We start from the raw sequence: 24,867 nt of genomic DNA on the forward strand, positions 1-24,867 counted from the left end.
TCTATCCTCTCATCCCAACTCTCTCTTCCTCATATGTGATGACTTCAATTACCATCATGCCAGTTTGCTGGGTGTGGGCATCTCTCTCACCTGCCATGGCTCTTCAGCAAAAGACTTCTGCGATTCATTGGGACTGATTCAATCTGTCAACTTCCCGAAAAAGATCTCAACCAACGGTACTCCATCTCTTCTTGACCTCATTTTGACCAATTTCCCAGAAAACGTCTGCTGTACTTCATCCGCTGCAATTGGTTCATCTGACGACATGCTTGTCAAAGTAGACATCTCTGGCTGTGATTAGAGAACCACCTCAGCGTCGTCGAGTCTGGCATTTCACTCATACCGACTGGCAGTGTCTTCAAGCAGCCATCAAACTCAGAGACTGGTCTCCCATCTCAACTACCTCTGACATCAACTCATCCTGGGAATTCTTTCAAAGAAACTTGCTCTCTCTCATGCACAGATTTATCTCATCTCGTCTTCAGGTGTCCTACCCTTCCTTCTGCCCATGGAACACTGAAGCTTGTGGTGAGGCGGTTGTCCTGAATCAACTTGCCCTCGCCTCATGGAAGGAAATCCAACTGAAGGCAATCACAGTTCCTTCCACAAAGCTCGGAAGAAGTGTGTGTTTACCCTCAGGAGAGTCAGGAAACAACATCTTTCTCATCTTGTCTGAACTCTCAAACCTCTACCTCCTCCAAATCCTGGTGGCGTCTAGTTAAGTCTATTTCTGGTGTAGGTTGCCCCCTCCATCCCTTCCTTACCTCAAATGGCCGCACAGCTGACACAGCACGTGAAAAGGCTGAATGCCTAAACTCTATGTTTGCTTCTAAATCTTGTGTTCCAAACCCATCGCTTTTTGTACCCACCTTACCCAGTCACACCCAGCTGTTCCTGGACTCTGTGTCCTTTTCTCCTGACAAGGTGGAGAGCTTGCTGTCAAACATCGACTTAGATTCTGCAACAGGTCCAGACTGCATCAGTCCACGTGTCCTAAAAACCTGCTCTGCTGCTCTTGCTCACCCGCTCTCTGTTCTATTCACCCTCTAATTTGCTCAATGTCGTCTGCCAACTGCAAGAAAATCAGCAAACATTACCACCCTGCATAAAACAGGTGCAAAAACAGATCCCTGCAATGAGAGACCAATCAGTCTTCTCCCAATCATCAGCAAGGTTATGGAATCGATCATCGCTTCCGACATTAAATCCTTCCTCTTCTCCAATGGCTTGATTTCCGATCATAAATTTGTTTTCAGACCAGGTCACTCTACTCTGGACTTGCTGCTCCTGCTTTCCCAACAATGGATGGAGGCCCTCAATGCCAGACATGAGATCAGAGCCATCTCCCTAGACATATCATGTGGTTTTGATACGGTATGGCACCCTGTCTTGCTCACCAAACTCTCTTCCTATGGTATCCAAGGCAATCTCCACCCTTGGCTCGAAGACTTCTTCTCCTGTCGCAGTCAACGTGTGGCCCTTCATGGAATTCTCTCATCCCCTCTTCCTGTCCAGGCTGGAGTTCCTCAAGGCAGTGTTCTGGGTCCAGTGCTTTTTGTCCTTTTCATCAATGATCTCTCAAACTCTCTGGAAAATCCTCTTTATCTCTTTGCTGATGACTCCACCCTCTGCCATGCCATCTTTTATCCCTCAGATCGGCAAGCAGCAGCTTCTTCGCTGTCTGCAGATCTGGATAAAATCACAAGCTGGTCCAACACGTGGAACATGTCTTTCAATCCCGACAAGTCTCACACTGTCACTATGTCTCTCTGAAAGGACCGACTGGAACCCACTCCCCCCCCCTCCCCAGCCAATCTACTTTCTCAACAATCCTCTTGAAGAAGTCCTTTCATTCAAACTTTTGGGCCTCACTATCGGTCATGATCTTCCCAAGGAAAGCCACATCTTCAAGCTGGCCTCCAAAGCCAGTCGCCAATTGGGCATCCTCCCTCTTTCAAGGTCCTTCCTTGGCACACCTGAGCTCCTGACCACGTACAAAGCTTTCATCTACAGCCTGCGGGAGTACTGTTCTCCCCTCTGGGCTGGTGCTCCCACCTCTCACCTTTCTTGGCTTCACGCTGTGGAAACAATAGCATTTAAGATCATTGGTATCTCCTGCAATGAGGCTGGCTTTGGGTCTGTCACTCTCTCTCCCCACGCAGGTTGGTGGTCTTTCTGTCTTCTACCATCTCCTCTCCGGCCTCCCCCCCCCCCCCACTCTGTTTGCCATTTGTCCTGCCCATATTTCCGCAGGGCGCTCAAGGTCCGCCAGAAACCCCCTTCTGGTGAAACTACCAAAATCAAGAATCGCTGCTCACCGTCATTCTTTCATTCCTCTTTTTCCCCATCTTTGGAACAAACTTCCACACAGTCTTCAATTCCACTCTTCCCTCCAGGTCTTCAAAATAGCTGTTCACCACCATCTCTTATCGTATATTAAATCTCACCAAAAATTAAATAATTATCGTATAAAGATCTGGATTCGGATCTTCACCAAAATTGAGTCAACTCTTCCTGGTGGCATTCCCAAACTGTTCAAGTTTCTGCGGAATCCATCTATAACCTTTAGAGATATCGTGGTATATATCGTTTTTGGGCCAATCTCTCAATGGTGAAGAATCACTTGAAAAATTCTCGGATCGGGATCCGGACTTTCAAAAAAAAATCGAATGAATTGGTCCTTGTCACACACCCAACACGTCCACCAAGTTTAATCCGAATCCGTCCATAACTTTTTGAGATTACATGCAATATCGTTTTTAGCCCTATCTCTCAAGGGTGAAGAATCATTAAAAATTAAATAAATGTTGTATCCAGATCTAGATTCGGATTTTCACCAAAACTGAATCAATTCTTCCTCGTGGCATTCCCAATCGGTCCACCAAGTTTAGTGTGAATCCATCTATAACCTTTTGAGATATCGTGCTATATATCGTTTTTGGCCCCATCTCTCAATGGTGAAGAATCAGTTAAGAAATTCTCAGATCCAGATCTGGATTTAGATCTTCACCAAAATTAAGCATTGCTGTCCTTGGCTGGTCACCTACACACACAAAAAAATTCAGAATGATTGCTTCAAAACTGTGGCCAAAATTGTGTGACAAACAAATAGACAAACGGACAGACAGACAGATAGACAAACACGACAGACCAACAAAGTTGGCGAAAAAAATTTTTTGCCAAGTAATAACAAAATCGACTGACCAATATACTTTTTAAAAATCTTCGATTTTGCAAGTAATAAACAAAAGAAAAACAATAGGTTACCCAGCCTGAAAGGCTTGGTACCCTAAAAAGAAGGAGGAGAGAATTTGCTATCTATTCACTCCTCACTATCACTCTCTCCCACTCCACCTTTTTAATTGATACTTCCAGCTGAGCCAAAGCATTTGTAGTGAACCTTCAGTGCTCCCAAGTTGAACACCACAATACATATGAGGTGCCGCGAGGAGGAGTGATGTAAGCGCCACATCGGCCATTTTGGAGTTAATGCCATATAGCACTATTTTAACCCTTACCCTATCATCCGAGCCTATCATCATCATATCATTAAAAAATGTCGCTTACATCACTCCTCCTCGCCGGGCCTCATATATAACACACATAATTTTTTACAAGCTTTCTACTCTCCCAGTACAGAATCTTGATGACTTAAAAATCCACACCACAGTACATCCACACTACATTAGCAGTACAGACTAGAGAATGTTATTCAATCATTCCGTTAACGTGTGGTGGAATTTAACTTCATGCTGTTGTTGTTTGTTGCACTTTTTAAAAAAACATTTGCCAAATTTTATGGGACGTTTGAAACCAGAAGATGTCGGTTAAGCCATCAAATGTTTAAAACAAAATGAGACAACCACTGAAATCTTTCATGCAAATATGTGCATTTCTTAATACATCTCGTACCAACCTCGATTGGATTGGGTCTTGGCCTCCTTGCTGCCAACTTGGTGCATTTCCTTTGCACAAGCAATTTCTGCTTCTTGGAAACCACAGTCCCCATGGACATTCTTTTCATCTTGGGGCCGACTGCCTCCATCACCACTCACTTTTATCCCTCCACCCTGGTGGTTTCCACTACCACTTCCTTCTTCTGCACCACTCCAACTGCCTCCAACAGCACTGTCCTCCTTTCTTTGACTTCCAGTGATGCTGTCCATTTTCTTCACTTCAGCTTGCATATCAGCACCTTCATTCAAATTTCCCTCCTCGACTTGTACCTCCTCAACATGCATACCTCCCTCTTCTTGTGTCACACCAGCTCCATCCACAGTACCCTCCTCATGTTTAGTTTCTGACGCAGCAGCTCGTCTGGGACCGTCAACCTCAGGAGGATCTACAGTTGTGACATCATTTTCCTGAGGAAGCTGCACCACCATGTTTCTCAAGCTTTCGTCAACAGAATGATCAATAAACTTTGGGGGATTTTGTCTTTCATCGGTGTGATCTTTTTTACATTCTCGCAAACTTGTGCAACCGATGTCACGCAGTTCACGCTTCATGGTAATCTTTTGGGTTTCAGTTACTTCTCCTACGTTTGGATCAATGCTCCTTTCAAAATGATTCTCTGATAGTTGTGCTTCATCATTCATCACAATGTTTATTTCCTTATCAATTGTTGTTGAAACATCCATTCCATGGTTTCCCATTGCTGCTATTGAGAGATTCTGGTTTCCCACGGGACACTCAATTGCTTCTTTGCTCCCAGGAATGGCAGTGAGAGCTTGAGGTTCTTTATATTCTTCAGAGATGCCACGAGGGACTGCAACGTGGGAAAAGACAGCACTTTACAGAGAAAGACATTTTGAGGCAAATTAAATGATGGTACTGCACGAGTTTACTGTGAATAAAAGTACAGGGATGAGGACAACACACAATTTCTATTGAGACAAGTTTTCAACCAGCGTTTGAAACACCCTGGACTCACCTGGCACCGACCCATTGTTCTCAAGATCATCGAGTTCATATTTTTGTGTCGCTTCATCGGACACCAAGGCGTACGTGGTCGTTTGAGGCTGCCAAGCAACACAATGGCTCAAGAAATTGTCGAAAGCTTATCTCAAAATGTGAGTGTACATACATATACTTTTGAAAGAAACATTTTACACGTGCAATTTAATCTCCAGATTGAATCGTTCATCACTTGGCTTATCAGGAGGTGAAGCAACATGCTTGTGCTCCATTGCTTGTTATTGGGTCGCCGAAATAGGTGACCCTTATTGTCAGTAATTCTGTCTGTTTGTTTGGATGTTTGTTCGTTTGTCATCAGCATAATTGGTAGTAAACGTGGGCCGATTTTGACCAAACTCAGGTGGTCGGTACATCTTATGAGCTAGTGCTTTGGAAATTGTGATGGTTGCTTGGGACGCTTTGGTTCCCTAGCAACAACTGAAAAACCTTCAAAATCGGTACCGTTCACGCGAAATCCATTCCGAAAGCCATTATCCCACGTAGGCTTATGAAATTTGGCATGCATCATCTACAGGTGATGCTCTACGAAATATATTCACATTTTTCAATATATGGAATAGTTTACCCGCAGCGCCCCCTACAAATGGGGTATGCTCGAAAATTGGCGAAAATTGAAGGCCCCCCAGCGACCACGTGAGTGCATCGATCCGAATGAAACTTTGCAGGTTCATAGCACGCAATGAGTACTACAACTTTGCCTCTGGACATATTGACCGATATTGCTTGGGTCAGGGGTCAAAGGGTAAAAATCGATAATATGCGAGAGCTGGAGGTGCCTTCGCGCCAAATGCTACTCCTCCGAGGATTATGGTCAGAAGGTCATGAAAATTCACACTAATCATCTGGAATGCATTGTGCACAAAAGATCGAGCCGGATTTTCGATTTATATCTTTGTTCACCCACAGCACCCCCTCGAACTTTGGGGATTTCCGATATCAAACCGCATTTTTGGTACTTTTCATTCAAATTGATACCAAGATTAGATTGATACTCGATGAGATTTGGTATGCATAATCTTAAGGTGATTCTCTATCCGCTATATGACATCCATTTTTTTTCTATATCTTATAGTTTCCAAATGGTAACCCTCTCAACTTGGGTGTCCGAGGGCCATTGAGCATTCCCGCTGAAAATTCAAAGTCCACTCGCTCCAAGATGGTTGAACCAAATCGAATGAATCTTTACATGCTTATCGACCGTAATGAGTACTTCAACTTTGCTCATTTGCATAATGACCTATCTCGAGTAGGTCAGGGGTCAAAGGTCAATAAGTGCATTTTTGGGTGAAATTACCATTCAAGGCACCCTTGCTCCTACACGGATTAACCGATACGAATGAAAGTTCATAGGTACATAGTACTCAATGAGTACTACAACTTTGCTTCAGGACATATTGATCTATCTCGGTAAAGTCAGGGGTCAAAGGTCAATGAGTGCATTGTTCGGGCAAAATGACCATTCAAAGCCCCCTTGCTCATACACGGGTTAACCGATTCGATTGCAATTTCGTAAGTACTTAATACTAGATTAACTCCGATCAGGGGTCAAAGGTCATCGGATGCTCGGCGACCCATGGCCGCCTACCGGCTTGTTCAAATCTTTTCTATGTCCAGGTTTTACTCGACTGCTTCAGCGAATTGCTTGAATGCCTGGTACTACTGTTAAGAACAACTACAAAAGTGAAGTTAATCCAAACCCACCTTTTCTACAGGTAAAAACTGTTGAGTTGGCTCGTCTGCCAGGTAGCAAGGAGATCTTTGTACGGGAATAACCTGAGACATGCCGCCATTTGGTAATGCTGACAGGTTTCCTGGAGTATGAATGGCATGTTAATAATAATAAAAAAAATAAAACGCACAGAAAAAAACATGAACAAACCATGTCCTCGTGGCACAGATGCAACCAAACGAGCAAAATAAAAATTAACAGAGGATGAAAAAGGAGAATGGGAATTGACCAGGAGAAAGGAGAAAATTTCAACAACACTGGGTATCAATTAGAGCAACAAAAGGGGAGGGAAAGGATATGGAGGAGAAAAAAGGGGTAAAAATAAATAAATAAAAATTGAGGGCCTCACATCCTGCCCTGTGATCTTGTCTATCCCCATAAATCCGACCAAACCAAATTTTCTTACTTGCAGCTTTCTGCGTTTCCTCCAAACCTCTTTTTCTGTTCAATGCCGTCTCAAGCGAAACAGCATGGGAACAGCCAAAGCAACCCACTGCTTCCAAATACACAGGAAATGCAATAGCCAGTCCAGAAGAGGACTCTGGATATCATGAGCTGACAGTTTGGAAATCATGATGGGGTGTAAGACAATTAAATTATTGGAGAATGTCAAGATAGAGATAGAGATATATATAGAGAAATAGAGATATAGAGAGAGATAGATAGATAGATTGGGATCATACTCTGTACAGAGCGTTGGTGCTGCCCAAGCAGTCTCCTTGGCTATTGGACACATCCTGGACGGGTCGCCACTCCGACACAGTATACCAGCATGCTGGCACTCATTCTGCTGACCTCGGAAGGATGACAGACAGACAGTTAACCCTACCTGGTATTAATTAAACAGCCGAGTGGGATTTGAACTTGGGATCCTAGGATCCCAAGCCCACCACCCAAACCATTAAGCCAACACCAGGCATATTTTTGACATTGAAGCAGTAGCAAGTCCAGGATGGAATGACCTGGACAGAGGTCAAACTGATGATTGGAGATGAATTTTGAGATCTGCTGGAATTATTGATTCTATTACTTAGCTTATGTTCGGACAGAAGGCTTACCTGAAACTAAGAGGGTCAGCTTTGATACGATTCTTATGATGGGTTGAGCTTGACAATTCTCCATGCAGGTTCCATCCACAGAATGATCTTCAAAATAACAGATATATAGTCTTGAGTGTTAAAATCACCAATATTGTCAGAGTCAATGGCTGTGGATGAGTCAAGACGAAGTAGGAATTTCTCTACTTTTGTTGCGGTAGTCGGGGAAGGAGGAGGTGGGAGAGCTCATTCTTCTTTTGTATGCAGCACATGGCTGTGGGTAGCATCATTTGCTAGGGGTGTGGCTGTGCCATTGATGCCGTTCCCCATGTAGGTTAGAGCAGGCTTGCCTACCTTTCGCAAAGTATGCCATGGGATCTTTATTATCCATCGAGGGGAGGGTAGTGGGTCGGGGCTCACATGCTGGATGGAATTTTCAGTAAAGAGCAAGGATGGGTACCAATCAGAAGAGAGGGATTAGAGACCTTGACCTTTTCCACAAAGACAGAGATAAGGCAATCAGCATTCCAGCAATTTCTTTACCACATGAATAGTTGTAGCAATAATATATATCTATTTTAATATGTAATGACGAAGCTCATATGAGAGCCAACACACAAAACTTATAACAAGGGGCACAGGAGACAAGAGGGGTGGGAGAGGAAAGCATAAAACAGTGGGGAACAGAGACATTAGGAGAACCATGGAATGGAGAGGGATGGGACAGGGTACATGGGGTAAACAATATGGACACTACAGGAAGGAAGGAAAGCAGGGAATATGAAGAAGGTGGGTTTGGGTGGATTAATGGGGGTAGAAAAGATTGTGGTTTTGGATGGGAGAAGATAAGAGATGGAGGTGAACAGCTGCTTTGAAGACCTGGAGGGAAGAATGGGATTGAAGAGAGTGTGGGAGTTAATTCCAAAGGTGGGAAAAAAGAGGAATGAAAGAGTGAAGGTGAGCAGTGATTCTTGATTTTGGTAGTTTTACGAGAAGGGGGTTGTTGGCAGACCTTGAGCACCCTGTGGAAATATGGGGGTGGGATGGGGGGACATCATCTCAGACAGAGCGGGGGTGGGGGGGTGCGAGACTGGAGAGGAGATGGTATAAGACAGAAAGACCACTGACCTGCCTGTGGTGAGAGTGAGAGACCCAAAGACAGCCTCATCGCGGGAGATACCATTGATCCTAAATGCCTTGGTTTCCACAGCGTGAAGCCGAGAAAGGTGAGAGGCAGGAGGAAAAACAAGTTCCAAGCAATATCTATGTACAGAGACGAACAGATGAGTGGATCAATCATTGGAAGAGATGGCAGACTGCAGGTCAGACAAATGTGCCCAAATGAACTATCAGATATGGCAGCACTTTGGTTTCATCTGAAGACCATGAAAGATACAGAAATTTTCAGTCAAGGAACACCAGGAACGTTTGGAGGGGAAATCGTTCATAATTACGTTCAGCTGAAAGTGGGATGCAAGTGTGAAATACAACAGATTAGGTAAGACCTGAAGTGTCACAAAAGGCCGTGACAACAATACCATTCACAGTGCATGGTATGAGGACCGATGTCAAGCCAGCAGTTGAAGTCACCACAGATCAAGAAAATAAAGTGCAATAAAATTTGGATGAGGGGACCTAAAACACAATCAGCAAAGTTAAGGGTGCTTCAAACTCAAACACAATCAACCACACGCGTAGACGAGGCACTGCAAAGAGAACGAGAAAGCATCTAAAAATGCAAAGCCCATCCGTGTCCGCTTTGTATTTGGACTTCTTCTTTCGTATGCTAAACATGACGAATAGAGATTAAAAAAAAAAAATTTCGGTGACCTTGACCTTAAAAGCAGTCGGTTTCAGTGACCAAATATGCAAATCTTGCTCAAATTTCAAGTCAATCAGATGGAAATGGACGATTTTGTGACCACGACCGTTTGACCTCAAACCAATCTGCTTCCAGCGTATTTTTTTATTTTTTTTAGTGAACCAATTCAATGACCCGATATGCAAACCCTGGTCAAATGTCAAATTGATCGGATGAAAATTGACGATTTTATGCGGCCTTTACCTTCTGATTGAAAAATAAAAATAAATTGTTTTCTCCCTTTTGATTGGTGAATCAATTCAGTGAACCAATATGCAAATTCTTAAAATTTCAGGTCAATTGTATGAAAATTTAAGATTTTATGTGATTACCTTTTTTTCTTTTCTTTATTTGTATACAAAGTTGAGGCTCGTGGAGGAGTTAGAACATCGAATGGATCGGAATGTAACAGAACAAAAGGAATAGGGGAAAGAAGGGGGAAGGGGAAACACACCAACAGCAGGGTTGAGGGACAAAATAGAGGTAAAATGAGAGAAATAAGGGATGTGGGGAAGAATGAGGTCTAGGGGAGGATGCAGGGATTGGAGAAGGTGGATAGAGTCACAAACTGTTGGGAAGGACAAAACTGGAAACTTGGAAAGAATCGGTCTATGGGGAGGTGAGGTTTAACGGTTGTAGAATTTGACGAAATTATTCATTTGTCTTCTCTATATTATCATAATAAAGCTTTGTTGAAGATTTGATGACAATAGCTCAAATGATAAAAAAAAGTTACAGCCCGGACGGACGGACGGACGGACGGACGGACGGACGGACGGACGGACGGACGGACGGACGGACGGACGGACGGACACACACACACACACACACACACACACACACACACACACACACACACACACACACACACACACACACACACACACACACACACACGTCTCCTGCTGCACAGGGGACGGGTGAATGATACAGATGTACAAATATTCCATATGGATTTGGGTGAAGGGGTGGGGGGGGCTATGTGAAAGGACACTCCTGACGGGGTGCAACACCACCACAAGCACGAGCATTGATATAATCATGTGCCTTCTTCAATAATATGAAGATTGGCTTTCATGACGAGACAGCACTTCTGATTTTCAGCTATCCTCTTAATTTAAATGCGATTATGGATTATCATCCAATCTCCGATACTGTCCATCAACATTTATCTTTGACATCCCTCATCCTTTTTCTCATCATGCAGCCTTCCAATATGTTTAAGGAGATCTCTCGATTCGACTCCTGCACGACATGCTGTTTATACAGTTCAAGCCACTTTTCATCTTATCTCGACCCTCTCCGTTGGTTACCGTATCAGTTGATACTTTTTCCCCTGGAAGTCCTTTTGGGCCTTGACTTGTACTCAGAATCTACAGGGCGAGTCATAAGTCCCAGGACACAGTCTTAGCTGCTTATACAAGATTTGTTTGCAGAACATGTTTACAAAAAAGGGTGCAGAACATCGCATGGCATATGTTGATGAACTGAAACAATGCGTTTCGGAAGCATTTGGCACCATGACAAATGGTATTTTGCGTCGATTTTCACATCGCACGTGGAGAAAAGTTATCTTGTGCCATGACAATGGCGGACACCATATGGATGCACTTGATGTCTAAGGAGGTATTGTAATTAAGTAGTATTACTGTAATATTTTATTATTGCTCCTGTTATTATGTATCACTGCAATAAGTTGTTACTCCTCGGGCTTCTGGTTCTTCTGGCATAAACAAATCTTGTATAAGCAGCTAAAACCGTGTCCTGATACTTATTTACTCACCCTGTACTTATCTACAAATTAAGACATTGAATTGCATAAATGAAAATATACCATCAGAGATGGGGAATCCCCCACCATTGAATGAAAATGGTCATACATATTCCAGATAATGAGGGAGGAGAATTGGAAACAAGACACCATTTGGTCATCATCTCGAAAAAGTTCCCCAGGGGTGAGGAACGTAGTAACCAAAAATAATTGAAATCAGATAAGCGGTTTTCCATTTATTACAAAAAACATTTATTTCAAGTGGCCGCCCCAGTCGGCCATCTTGGATCCGGCCACGGCCAAAATCAATAGGGTTCTTCCTTTTCAGGTGGTACATGTGTGACCCAAATTTCAAATCGATATGACGAAAAAACATTTTTTTTGAAGATGGCCGCCCCAGTCGGCCATCTTGTATCCGGCCATGCACAAAATCAATACGGTTCTTCCTTTTCAGGTGGTACATGTGTGACCCAAATTTCAAATCGATATGGTGAACAGTTTATGAGTTATCACACTCACAGCTATAAATGTTGACGCCCGGACAGACGGACAGCCGGATGACGTGGGTGACAACAATATCCCCCTTCCGCCACGCAGCGGGGGATAAAAATATACCATCAGAGATGGGGAATCCACCGCCATTGAAAAATAATTGAAATCAGATAAGCGGTTTTCCATTTATTACAAAAAACATTTTTTTCAAGATGGCCGCCCCAGTTGACCATCTTGGATCCGGCCATGCACAAAATCAATACGGTTCTTCCTTTTCAGGTGGTACATGTGTGACCCAAATTTCAAATCGATATGACGAAAAAACATTTTTTTTGAAGATGGCCGCCCCAGTCGGCCATCTTGGATCCGGCCATGCACAAAATCAATACGGTTCTTCCTTTTCAGGTGGTACATGTGTGACCCAAATTTCAAATCGATATGGTGAACAGTTTATGAGTTATCACACTCACAGCTATAAATGTTGACGCCCGGACGGACGGACAGCCGGATGACATGGGTGACAACAATATCCCCCTTCCGCCACGCGGCGGGGGATAAAAATATACCATCAGAGATGGGGAATCTCCCGCCATTGAAAAATAATTGAAATCAGATAAGCGGTTTTCCATTTATTACAAAAAACATTTTTTTCAAGATGGCCGCCCCAGTTGGCCATCTTGGATCCGGCCAAGCCCAAAATCAATAGGGTTCTTCCTTTTCAGGTGGTTCATGTGTGACCCAAATTTCAAATCGATATGGCGAACAGTTTATGAGTTATCGCACTCACAACTATAAATGTTGACGCCCGGACGGATGGACGGACAGCCGGACGACCTGGGTGACAACAATATCCCCCTTCCACCACGCGGCGGGGATAAAAATATACCATCAGAGATGGGGAATCCCCCGCCATTGAAAAATAATTGAAATCAGATAAGCGGTTTTCCATTTATTACAAAAAACATTTTGTCAAGATGGCTGGCCCGGTCGTCCATCTTGAATCCGGCCACGCCCAAAATCAATAGGGTTCTTCCTTTTCAGGTGGTACGTGTGACCCAAATTTCAAATCGATATGGCGAACAGTTTATGAGTTATCGCACTCACAGCTATAAATGTTGACGCCATAAATGTTAACGCCCCTGCCAGCCAGCCGGACGACCGCCCCAGTCGGCCATCTTGGATCCGGCCATGCCCAAAATCAATAGGGTTCTTCCTTTTCAGGCGGTACATGTGTGACCCAAATTTCAAATCGATATGGCGAACAGTTTATGAGTTATCGCACTCACAGCGATAAATGTTGACGCCCAGCCAGCCGGACGGACGGACAGCTGGACGGACGACCCGGGTGACAACAATATCCCCCTTCCGCCACGCGGCGGGGGATAAAAAATGGCAAAGTGCAACATTTTATTAAATAAATTATATAATTGTTAATTTAAAACACAGTGATCAGTGATTAAGCTCTTTCATGGATTAAAATGTGCTTGTATTACAATAAGTGTCAGGTGTTCATGTGTACGCCTGGTGTTGGCTTAATGGCGAGAGTGGTGGGCTTAGGTTCCCAGGGTTCTGAGTTAAAATCCCGCTTGGCTGTTCAATTAATACCAGGTGGGTTTGACTCAGTCCGTCATCCTTCCGAGGTCGGCAAAATGAGTGCCAGCTTGCTGGTATCCTGTGTCGGAGTGGCGATCCATCCAGGATTGTGCCCAATAGCCAAGGAGACTGTTTAAGCAGCACCAACGCTGTGCACAGAGTATGGTCCTAATGGATGGATGGATGGTCCATGTGTATTAAGCATTGGTGAACTGCGACAAAATGTAATACATTATAAGCCAGTGCTGATAACGATTCTGTACATCTATGCTACAACAAACATGTTGAAAAACTATTTACATTCCGAATTATCCGAAAGGTCGTCAACAATCCCAGAAAAAGTGATTCAAACGGGTAAGGGCGCGGAGAGGGAGGCAGTCGAGGCACGACAGGCAGAAGAGTGTGCTGGTGGTGTCGAGGTGGAGGGACAAGGCTGTGTTATGCTCACGGCTCATGGAAAGAAAAAATCCCAAAAAAGTAATTCAAACAATATGCACAGAACAGCTCATTAATATTCATGACCCTTGAAGGACTGTTGCTTGCGATGTGTTGTGTGTGTGTGTCAGGGAGGAATTAAACACCTCGACTGTTCTGACTGACAGTTTGCTAACTACCGTAAGTTGATCTACCTTTGTCTTGTACTCCAAATCGACTTATCTTTGCATGAAGGAAAGAAAAATGGGGAAATTAGCCAATTTGACTTGTACGCCAAAAAAAAACATACTGTATTTTACCAAACAAACTGATGTTCAGTACTTTGAGATAACACCACCACTCAAACAGATGTATTTTTCATTGTAGATTCCTTTGACAAAGTCCAGCTCTTGCAACCGTTGATTAAAACATAAAATATGTAACAACAAAGCAGCTGTTTTTCGATGAAATTTTGAATTCATTCCCATTCTTTGTTGGCCCCAAAAGCATCTTTTGCTTGACTGATCATTCCAATCAAAAGGAAGACCAAATACTACAATGTAGTCATCAGAAGGAATCCGAAGAAGTAAAGAGCAAAGATGGAGTCATCAGGATGAACCTGGACAGGATTGGGGTTTCACAGTCACTACTCCACTACCCTGAACCCCATCCAAGTGCAGCCAAGTGGGTCTTAGAGAGAGAGAAAAAAAAAAAAAAAAAAAAAACTTTCTGCAAGAATTCACTTCTCCTTCGACAGATAGATAACGAAAGAGAGAAATAGAGAGCAAAAGAAAAAGAAAAAGCAGGAATTAGAATGAATAAAGAGAAATGTGAAAAAAGTGGAAAGGAGTGTGAAAGGAACAAAGAACAAAGATGTCGGGAAGAACCCGGACATGTAGATTTCAGCAGTTACTCCCCAAGCCCAAACGCAGCAACATGTACAAGCTACCAGAGGTCCGTCAGCGGGAAAGCACAGTTGACACAGCATTAGGATATGGTACAAACATGATATCATTGATGTACCTTGCAGCCTCTGTTATCCAGCAACCTTGGAACTATTCTTATTCTGTAACCTGGTCCAGTTATTTGACAATTTTAATTTTGCATCAAATAGTCTCATTTTTATTGATATACAGTATATTGTTACGAATTTGGAATTCGATTGCACACAACATACAGGTTCCTTTAGTCAGCTAGGTCGATAAGTGCTTGTTCCCGAGATAGCTCACCTTCCATTGTTTAAATGTTCAGAAATCGATTCGATGCACTGCGGATCGATTTAATAGTTGGGGAGCGAACAATGGAGACATCCCTCCCCCTCTTCTGCGAAGAGGAAGAAGAGCCGTTCCGTCCCGTGATTCATGACGTCAACAACTCCCTCCCACCCATGGTTGAGCGGGGGATGGATCACGAGGGCATGAGTCACGCCGGGGAGGGGGGGGGAGAAGGATAAGAGGAGATCCTTTGTTTAGAGAGAGGTTCGGAGTTGAGGGGCATCGTTCAGCAGACCTTCAGGTCCTGTTTGGCTTGGGTTAGGGTTGAGGCCTTCGGAAGCTTTTTGCTTCTGCAGCGGAGTTGTTCAGCAGATCTTCGGGTCCTGCTTGGCTTGGTAGGCTTTTTAGGGAGCTGTTTTGTTTGGAAGAAAGTTGAGCCGGTTGCTCGGCTCGAGCTGTGAATGGTGGCTTCTTCTTCTTCTTGGTTCGTGGAGCTCTTTGTTCTCCGTTTGGTTCCCGGCTTGGTGCGACTCATCGACCTCATATTGGAGGTGGTTCCTCGGGGAAGCGACGCATCGACGGGAAGGATCGACGCCTCGTCTCACCAGCACGTGTTGAGAAGCGCAGGAGGATTTGCTGGAACTTGGGAAGGATTGCGGCTCACGGCGATTGGGTCCACTTCGCTCTCGCTGGAGCCCGAGTCCGAACGAATTGAAAACCACACGAGGTGGAGAGGTTCGAGATAGGTTCTGGGTTTCAGCTCACCTGTCCTCCGAGCTGGAGCTCGTTATTAAAGGCCTCAGCCACCATTACTTGGGTGTGTGTGTGTGCGTACGTGTGTCCGTCTAATAAGAAGGAAATTGTTAAGTGCTTTGTGTGCTGTAAATCTTTGCATTGCATTTGGTATAGTCGGAATAGTTCTGCTCTTACGTGCTTCCCGAGTTCCCCATTATTATTAATAAATACCCCAATTGTTAAATGTTTTCAGCTCGTCGCGTCGATTCTTTCATTGACAGAGCATTTCGTGTGTTGGGAGTTAGAAAGCCGTTGGTTTGCCGTAAAAGGGGGACATTTGGACCGACGGTTCTCGGTGATTAAGCCGCTCGGAATCACGCACGGGACAGGCTCGCCTCGGCGGTTTGTTCCATACGAGTTCTGTCGAGGGTGGAATACCCCGGTAGTTGGATCACGTGGGTATTTAGGTACATTGAAGATTGGCAATCGACCCTACCCCACGTGTTCTGCCCATTGGCGTATTTCGGTTCTTGTACAAGGACCCGTCGACTCGACCTTATCCGGGCGGCGATCTATATTCCGGGCGATCGGTCGGTCCAACTCAACTTGCAGCTCCGTCACAGCGGTCGGTTGGCGGCCGACCACCGGCGTCCGTAACAATATGTAACCATGACTTTTGTTTTGTTCTCATCTAATGCTATACTGTTGATGGTTGTTTGAGTAAACTTGGTTATCATCATTTAAAAATAATCTTTAGTCTCTGTGATTAACATTGTGCCATCATTGTGTTACTTGGTGATGGTCATGCCAACAATTTTTATACTTCGGATTTTCTAATAATTCACTGTACGCACATGTTGAATAAAGTTGGTGAAAGTCTGCAGCCTTGTCTTACTTCTCTCTTCAGTCTATTTAGTTGTCCCATTTCTTGTTCACAATACAGCACATTGAATAAAATAGATGTTTGCAATTCCCATTTTAATGATGGCTACCCTGATTGTTTATTTTAATTACATCGATCAGCTTGTTTTTAGGTTTTACTTTGTAGAAAGCGTTTTACTAGTACATACACCCAGACCTCAACATTTGTGGGTTCCGCATATTCGTGGTTGATAATTTACGACATGCTCCTACATTTGTGGGAAATTGCCCCGCGTATTCGCGGTTTTCGTGGTGATTTTTTTTTCCACGAGCCGTGAGCATAACACAGCCTTGTCCCTCCACCTCGACACCACCAGCACCCTCTTCTGCTCGTCGTGCCTCTACTGCCTCTCTCTCAGAGCCCTCACCTGCCTCAGACGACGACTCATCGGCACTTTCACTTGAGGCGTCTAAAGATGAGCCATTCTATGGCTTTTAATTTTTCTTTTTCATCTTCATCATTTTGCAAAGTTACGTGTACTGTGTTTGTTTAAGAAAAATTGAAACGGTACATGATGTTGTTGTTTTTCGTTTCGCAGTATAGTACGGTACGGTTAAGAGACTTTAAAATGCATTCTTCAATAAATTGGAAACCGGATCTGGTGTTGTCGTTTTTTTAATTTGTAAGCATCTTTAATGAAACCGTAATCATGCATTTGTGGTCAAAAACATTTTAAACTTTAACAAGTCTGGAGACGGCAATGGTTCATGAGCGGTATTTGACGATGTAGATTGTTTCAGAAGTCAAGGATGAGACAATGTGATAATTTTTGACCAAGTTATAAAAATGATGAACATAATTATCTCTGATATTGTACGATTGACAGGTTATTAGCTGCAAAATGTCGAAAACCTGGTTTCGTTCAACAACTTTCAAAATTTGACCTTTACATAACCTTTAAAGATCACAAAACAAAGTTGTGGACATTCAAATAAGGAAACAGGATACGTGCTATAGCTTATTGGAGTTAGTTCGTCAAAGAAGGTCGAAAACCCGATTAAATTCCCACAACTTTGAAAATTTGACCTTTGTGAAATTTAAAGGTCAAAGGTCAAGGATTATGACCTTTGGTGCAAAACTTCCTCTGGAACATTCTAGGAACAATATAACGTCATATAGGCTATATGGCATTTCGCACTGATCGGATTATGGATACTTTGATGAAATCAGCGTAAAAACAAATTTGAAGGGGGCGCCACGGGCAAGGTGTTCGAGATAGAGCAAAATGGTTTCAAGACTTTAGGTGGGGAATGACCTCAAGATTATGCATAAAAAATATTGTCATCCTAGCTCTCAAAGTTTGGGTGGTCGTATGATTTTTATGTCAAAATTCGCAATTTTCTAAGTTCGTGATCTTGTGACCTTGACCTTGGGACGAAAATGAAAAATTGAGCTCTGTGGAACTATGCAGGTGCCATTGGGCTAACCAAATACCGAAACCCCTGCCAGATTCGACAAACCCCCTCGGAGAAGATGAAACTTGAAATCGGCTACCCCCTAAAAACACGGTTTTGGGCGTGGCTCCGCCCATAATTGGCAGACCACACTAGATCATGATATAAACCTTTTACCCAAATTTTATCAGGATCGGATCAAAACCCACGGAGCTATGCTCGGGATAGACAGACAGACCGACAGACAGACAGACAGACAGACACACACCCATAACGAATATAGTGGTCACTTACTGACTCGTGAACCAAAAACGTTCCCCTTTGAACCAGGAACCGCTGTGAACCAATGATGTTATCCCCCTTATCCGCATTGTACCAATTCCCTGATTTTGGTGGTGGCGTTACCATTTGTGGCCTTTTTCTTGAACCAGGAACCGCCACAAATCGATAACGTTATTCCCCTCGTCTCCAATGCAGCAATGACAATATGCTCACGGATTTCACTCTGACACTCACGGATTTCACCCCGACACTCACGGATTTCACCCCGACACTCACGGATTTCACCCCGACACTCACGGATTTCACCCCGACACTCACGGATTTCACCCCGACACTCACGGATTTCACCCCGACACTCACGGATTTCACCCCGACACTCACGGATTTCACCCCGACACACGGATTTTCGTCTATTTCCACTGTATTTTCATGAGATTTTCCCCGACATTCATTGATTTTTCACGGGTCGGGAAATCCTCAGAAACCTTTCCCATTGAAACAATGCCCCCCACATTCGCGGTTTCAACATTTGTGGGGTTTTCCCGGAACATATCCCCCATGAATGTCGGGGTCCTTGTGTACTGTATATGTAATACAAGAACAGATTTTTTCTTCTTTCGTATAAATCCATCACAAACTCTCATTTCTATTCCCTTTTGAAATCCCACCTGGCTATCAGTCAGGGTGCTCTCTTTCAATGGTACCAGTGCGTGGCCGTACGTGCAAAAAAAAACAACAAAAAAAACTTTCAAACCGCGAGCCAGAAACAACAACCACACAGGCCGTTCCTTCGCTCTCGCGTAGCCGTACATGCAAACCCCCCCCCCCAAAAAAAAACAAATAAACCAATGTCACCCGCAGAGTGACCCGTATCTTGCCAAAAGGTGACCACGTGTGACTTCTTTAAGGTCACACTGAGGTGAACAGAGCTGCTATCCACCAGGAGCGACTCCTTGAGGAATATCTGCCTACGAGAGATTCCGATGAGAATCATTCTACAGAGTAACCATGAAAAATATGTTTGCCTCATAACGTCACCAAATGACGTCATAATGTCTCAAGCTTGACATATCGAGAAAGCACTCATTGAGGTGTTCAATTTGAGGTACTACACGATATGGTTCCTAAAACTTGAAAATTTGACCTTGGGGTCAAATATGTTTGACCTCAGGTGCAAACCATGAAGGTCAAGGCCAATCACCACCAAAAACTAATCAGCTGAGTGCCAGACCATGAACTACATTCCCATAAAGTTTGGAGACGATTCAATTAAAATTACTCAAAAAATAAGGGTTTTGTCGACTCCCCTGATTTGCGACAAAGTGACCTTGACCTTTGACCTTGACCTTCAAAATTTTATGCGCTGAAAGGGACCTCTATAGGCCTCTGATATGCGAAGTTACAAAAATTTCCAATGACAAGTGTGCTCTGCAGAGTGATTTATACGTGGTTACTAATCAAACAAACAAACAAAAAAAAACACATGAGGGTCAAGGCCAATCGCCACCAAAAATGAATCAGCTGAGCGCCAGACCATGAACTATATTCCCATGAAGTTTTAAGACGATCCGATCAAAATTACTCAAAAAATAAGGGTTTCGTTGACTCCCCTGATTTGTGACAAAGTGACCTTGACCTTTGACCTTGACCTTCAAAATTTTATGTGCTGAAAGGGACCTCTATAGGCCTCTGATATGCGAAGTTGCAAAAATTTCCAATGATAACTGTGCTCTGCAGAGTGATTTATACGTGATTACAGACAAAAAAAAAATAAACCAATGTCACCCGCAGAGTGACCCGTATCTTGCCAAAAGGTGACCACATGTAACTTCTTTAAGGTCACACTGAGGTGAACAGAGCTACTATCCACCAGGAGCGACTCCTTGAGGAATATCTGCCTACGAGAGATTCCGATGAGAATCGTTCTACAGAGTAACCATGAAAAATATGCTTTTGCCTCATAACGTCATAATGTCTCAAGCTTGACATATCTAGAAAGCACTCATCGAGGTGTTCAATTTGAGGTACTACACGATATGGTTCCTAAAACTTGAAAATTTGACCTTGGAGTCAAATATGTTTGACCTCAGGTGCTAACCATGAAGGTCAAGGCCAATCGCCACCAAAAATTAATCAGCTGAGCGCCAGACCATGAACTATATTCCCATGAAGTTTGAAGACGATCCGATCAAAATTACTCAAAAAATAAGGGTTTTGTCGACTCCCCTGATTTGCGACAAAGTGACCTTGACCTTTGACCTTGACCTTCAAAATTTTATGCGCTGAAAGGGACCTCTATAGGCCTCTGATATGCGAAGTTACAAAAATTTCCAATGACAACTGTGCTCTGCAGAGTGATTTATACGTGGTTACTAATCAAACAAACAAACAAAAAAAAACACATGAGGGTCAAGGCCAATCGCCACCAAAAATGAATCAGCTGAGCGCCAGACCATGAACTATATTCCCATGAAGTTTTAAGACGATCCGATCAAAATTACTCAAAAAATAAGGGTTTCGTTGACTCCCCTGATTTGTGACAAAGTGACCTTGACCTTTGACCTTGACCTTCAAAATTTTATGTGCTGAAAGGGACCTCTATAGGCCTCTGATATGCGAAGTTGCAAAAATTTCCAATGATAACTGTGCTCTGCAGAGTGATTTATACGTGATTACAGACAAAAAAAAAATAAACCAATGTCACCCGCAGAGTGACCCGTATCTTGCCAAAAGGTGACCACATGTAACTTCTTTAAGGTCACACTGAGGTGAACAGAGCTACTATCCACCAGGAGCGACTCCTTGAGGAATATCTGCCTACGAGAGATTCCGATGAGAATCGTTCTACAGAGTAACCATGAAAAATATGCTTTTGCCTCATAACGTCATAATGTCTCAAGCTTGACATATCTAGAAAGCACTCATCGAGGTGTTCAATTTGAGGTACTACACGATATGGTTCCTAAAACTTGAAAATTTGACCTTGGAGTCAAATATGTTTGACCTCAGGTGCTAACCATGAAGGTCAAGGCCAATCGCCACCAAAAATTAATCAGCTGAGCGCCAGACCATGAACTATATTCCCATGAAGTTTGAAGACGATCCGATCAAAATTACTCAAAAAATAAGGGTTTTGTCGACTCCCCTGATTTGCGACAAAGTGACCTTGACCTTTGACCTTGACCTTCAAAATTTTATGCGCTGAAAGGGACCTCTATAGGCCTCTGATATGCGAAGTTACAAAAATTTCCAATGACAACTGTGCTCTGCAGAGTGATTTATACGTGGTTACAAATCAAACAAACAAACAAAAAAAAAACACATGAGGGTCAAGGCCAATCGCCACCAAAAATTAATCAGCTGAGCGCCAGACCATGAACTATATTCCCATGAAGTTTTAAGACGATCCGATCAAAATTACTCAAAAAATAAGGGTTTCGTTGACTCCCCTGATTTGCGACAAAGTGACCTTGACCTTTGACCTTGACATTCAAAATTTTATGCGCTGAAAGGGACCTCTATAGGCCTCTGATATGCGAAGTTGCAAAAATTTCCAATGATAACTGTGCTCTGCAGAGTGATTTATACGTGATTACAGACAAAAAAAAAATAAACCAATGTCACCCGCAGAGTGACCCGTATCTTGCCAAAAGGTGACCACATGTAACTTCTTTAAGGTCACACTGAGGTGAACAGAGCTACTATCCACCAGGAGCGACTCCTTGAGGAATATCTGCCTACGAGAGATTCCGATGAGAATCGTTCTACAGAGTAACCATGAAAAATATGCTTTTGCCTCATAACGTCACCAAATGACGTCATAATGTCTCAAGCTTGACATATCTAGAAAGCACTCATCGAGGTGTTCAATTTGAGGTACTACACGATATGGTTCCTAAAACTTGAAAATTTGACCTTGGGGTCAAATATGTTTGACCTCAGGTGCTAACCATGAAGGTCAAGGCCAATCGCCACCAAAAATTAATCAGCTGAGCGCCAGACCATGAACTATATTCCCATGAAGTTTGAAGACAATCCGATCAAAATGACTCAAAAAATAAGGGTTTTGTCGACTCCCCCGATTTGCGACAAAGTGACCTTGACTTTTGACCTTGACCTTCAAAATTTTATGCGCTGAAAGGGACCTCTATAGGCCTCTGATATGCGAAGTTACAAAAATTTCCAATGATAACTGTGCTCTGCAGAATTTTTTATACGTGATTACAGACAAACAAACAAACAAACAAACAAAGAAAAAAAAAAACATACAAGCTGACTAACATATCTTGCAAAAACTTCGTTTTGGCAAGATAAAAAAAAAAAAAAACATATGAAGGTCAAGGCCAATCGCCACCAAAAATTAATCACCTGAGCGCCAGACCATGAACTATATTCCCATGAAGTTTTAAGACGATCTGATCAAAATTACTCAAAAAATAAGGGTTTCATCGACTCCCCTGATTTGCGACAAAGTGACCTTGACCTTTGAACTTCAAAATTTTGTGCGCTGAAAGGGACCTCTATAGGCCTCTGATATGCGAAGCTACAAAAATTTCCAATGATAACTGTGCTCTGCAGAATTTTTTATACGTGATTACAGACAAACAAAAACAAAAACAACAACAAAAAAAAACATACAAGCTGACCAACATATCTCGCAAAAACTTCGTTTTGGCAAGATAAAAAGACTTTCAAACAGACCCAAATTCAAACAGACCCAAACAGACAGGCCATTCCTTCGGTCTCGTAAACGACGACTGGATTGGGGCATTGTGTTTATCTATAAATGCGCATAAGAAATCGAGAAATTATTGGAATACAGTAAGTCATCACTATCCGGAAGTGGTGTGTGCCCGTACGGAATGTTCACATGCGTTCCACGAATTATTGCTTGCATTGAAGTAACAACTGCTGTGATACTTCCACACACAGAGTTAATTAAAATCAAAATTAAAATCAAGTTAACCTCCCTGTCTTTGCTTGCCATGACATTCGCTGCCATTGACCATTGCCACTCCTACGCCACGGTAACTATGGCGCCCTTTCCCCATCAGCCACGCCTATGCAGCAACGTGTCTTGTCATTGGTTTGGTAAATCAATGGCCGCAGCAACATGTCTTGTCATTGTTTTGGTAAATAAATGGCCATAACTTGGGAACCACTTGTCCGATTAATATCAAACCTTGAAAAGGCACATACGCGGGTCCCAGCAATATAGCTGGCAAGTTTCAATTACATCGGACCAATGGTTGTCGAGAAACAGCGGACACACACACACACCTAGAATTAATTATAGATAGATGAGAATTTGGGTCTGTTAATAGGGCTGGGCAGGATGGCCAAGAATTTGAGGTAAGCCCACTCACCTCTAAGCTGTCTCGGCTGGGTTTGAATCTCGAGGTAGCTACAAACTGTCATCCCGGTGTTTCACAGGCAGGGTTATTCATCAATGTGTGTGCCGTTCTTTAGTGGACGTTAAACCTGGCGACCCATCTGCCGCCATTCGTTGGTGTACGTTAAAGATCCCACGGTGTCTTTGGTGAAGAGTAGGCGAGCTATCGGCGGCATCGTTAGCAAATTCCATCCCAAACCTTCGTCAAATGTCAGGCCTGGGCCAACCCCCGGCCAACCCCACAAAGACATGGGAATAATTGTGGCCGTCAAAGAATAAGATTAGGGTCTGTAAATGTGGAACAAAGAATAACCAGGGAATTAGATGAGCAAGTCCTGAGATATTTTGTGAAAAAAGATGGCATTGAGGATTTGACTATGATCTGCAGGGAGAGATCCATGAGATTAGAGCACAGGCTTCTGACACTTGCAATTTTCCAAGAATGCGATTAACTCTCCTTTGTATAAGATAACTTGGCTACAACTTCGACCTTATCACCATTCAGATTTGTTGCATCACTAAGTTTCCAATAAGTGCTTTTCGTGAAAAGGCATCTAAAAATCCCCTCCAAAACTGGCAATCACTCGATGACATTGTCAATATAAAACTGGATGGTCAAGTATAATGTGCATGAGGATCTTTAATATTGTTGTTATGATGCGACAATAAACAAAAACAATAGTTCACATGTATACGAGCAAGTGATGATCAATCTTGTAAAAAAAAAACACACACACACACACACACACACACACACACACACACACACACACACACACACACACACACACACACACACACACACACACACACACACACACACACACACACACACACACACACACACACACACACACACACACACACACACACACACACACACACACACACACACACACACACAGTTTGAACTTTTGTGAAACCAGAGATGTAATTTCACATTTAAGTTGCTATAAGATTAAACCTTTGAGAAAGTATTCTTCTTTAACACATAAACATGTCGTGAAGTGCAGTACAATCTCCAGAAAATTAGTGTTCTTCCAAAAAAGTTAAA

The 24,867-nt window shown here is 43.1% G+C and overlaps 1 protein-coding gene across 6 annotated transcripts in view; it reads right to left on the reverse strand.

The window, feature by feature from the left end:
- The window catches only part of MDC1 (mediator of DNA damage checkpoint 1), a 103,561-nt gene that overhangs the window by 50,297 nt on the left and 28,397 nt on the right, over window positions 1-24,867 (reverse strand). For all 6 annotated transcript variants that reach the window (XM_085845018.1, XM_085845008.1, XM_085845028.1 and 3 more), the window contains 3 exons: window positions 6,679-6,788; window positions 4,934-5,021; window positions 3,917-4,768 (listed from right to left, as the gene is read on the reverse strand). In XM_085845018.1, the coding sequence (XP_085701144.1) occupies window positions 3,917-4,768; window positions 4,934-5,021; window positions 6,679-6,788 (1,050 nt within the window). The remainder of the gene's footprint in view (window positions 1-3,916; window positions 4,769-4,933; window positions 5,022-6,678; window positions 6,789-24,867) is intronic.

This window comes from Eptatretus burgeri, chromosome 1 (genome assembly GCF_056783735.1).
Source record: "Eptatretus burgeri isolate ZD-2024b chromosome 1, Ebu_testis_v1, whole genome shotgun sequence".
Taxonomy (NCBI): Eukaryota; Metazoa; Chordata; class Myxini; order Myxiniformes; family Myxinidae; genus Eptatretus; species Eptatretus burgeri.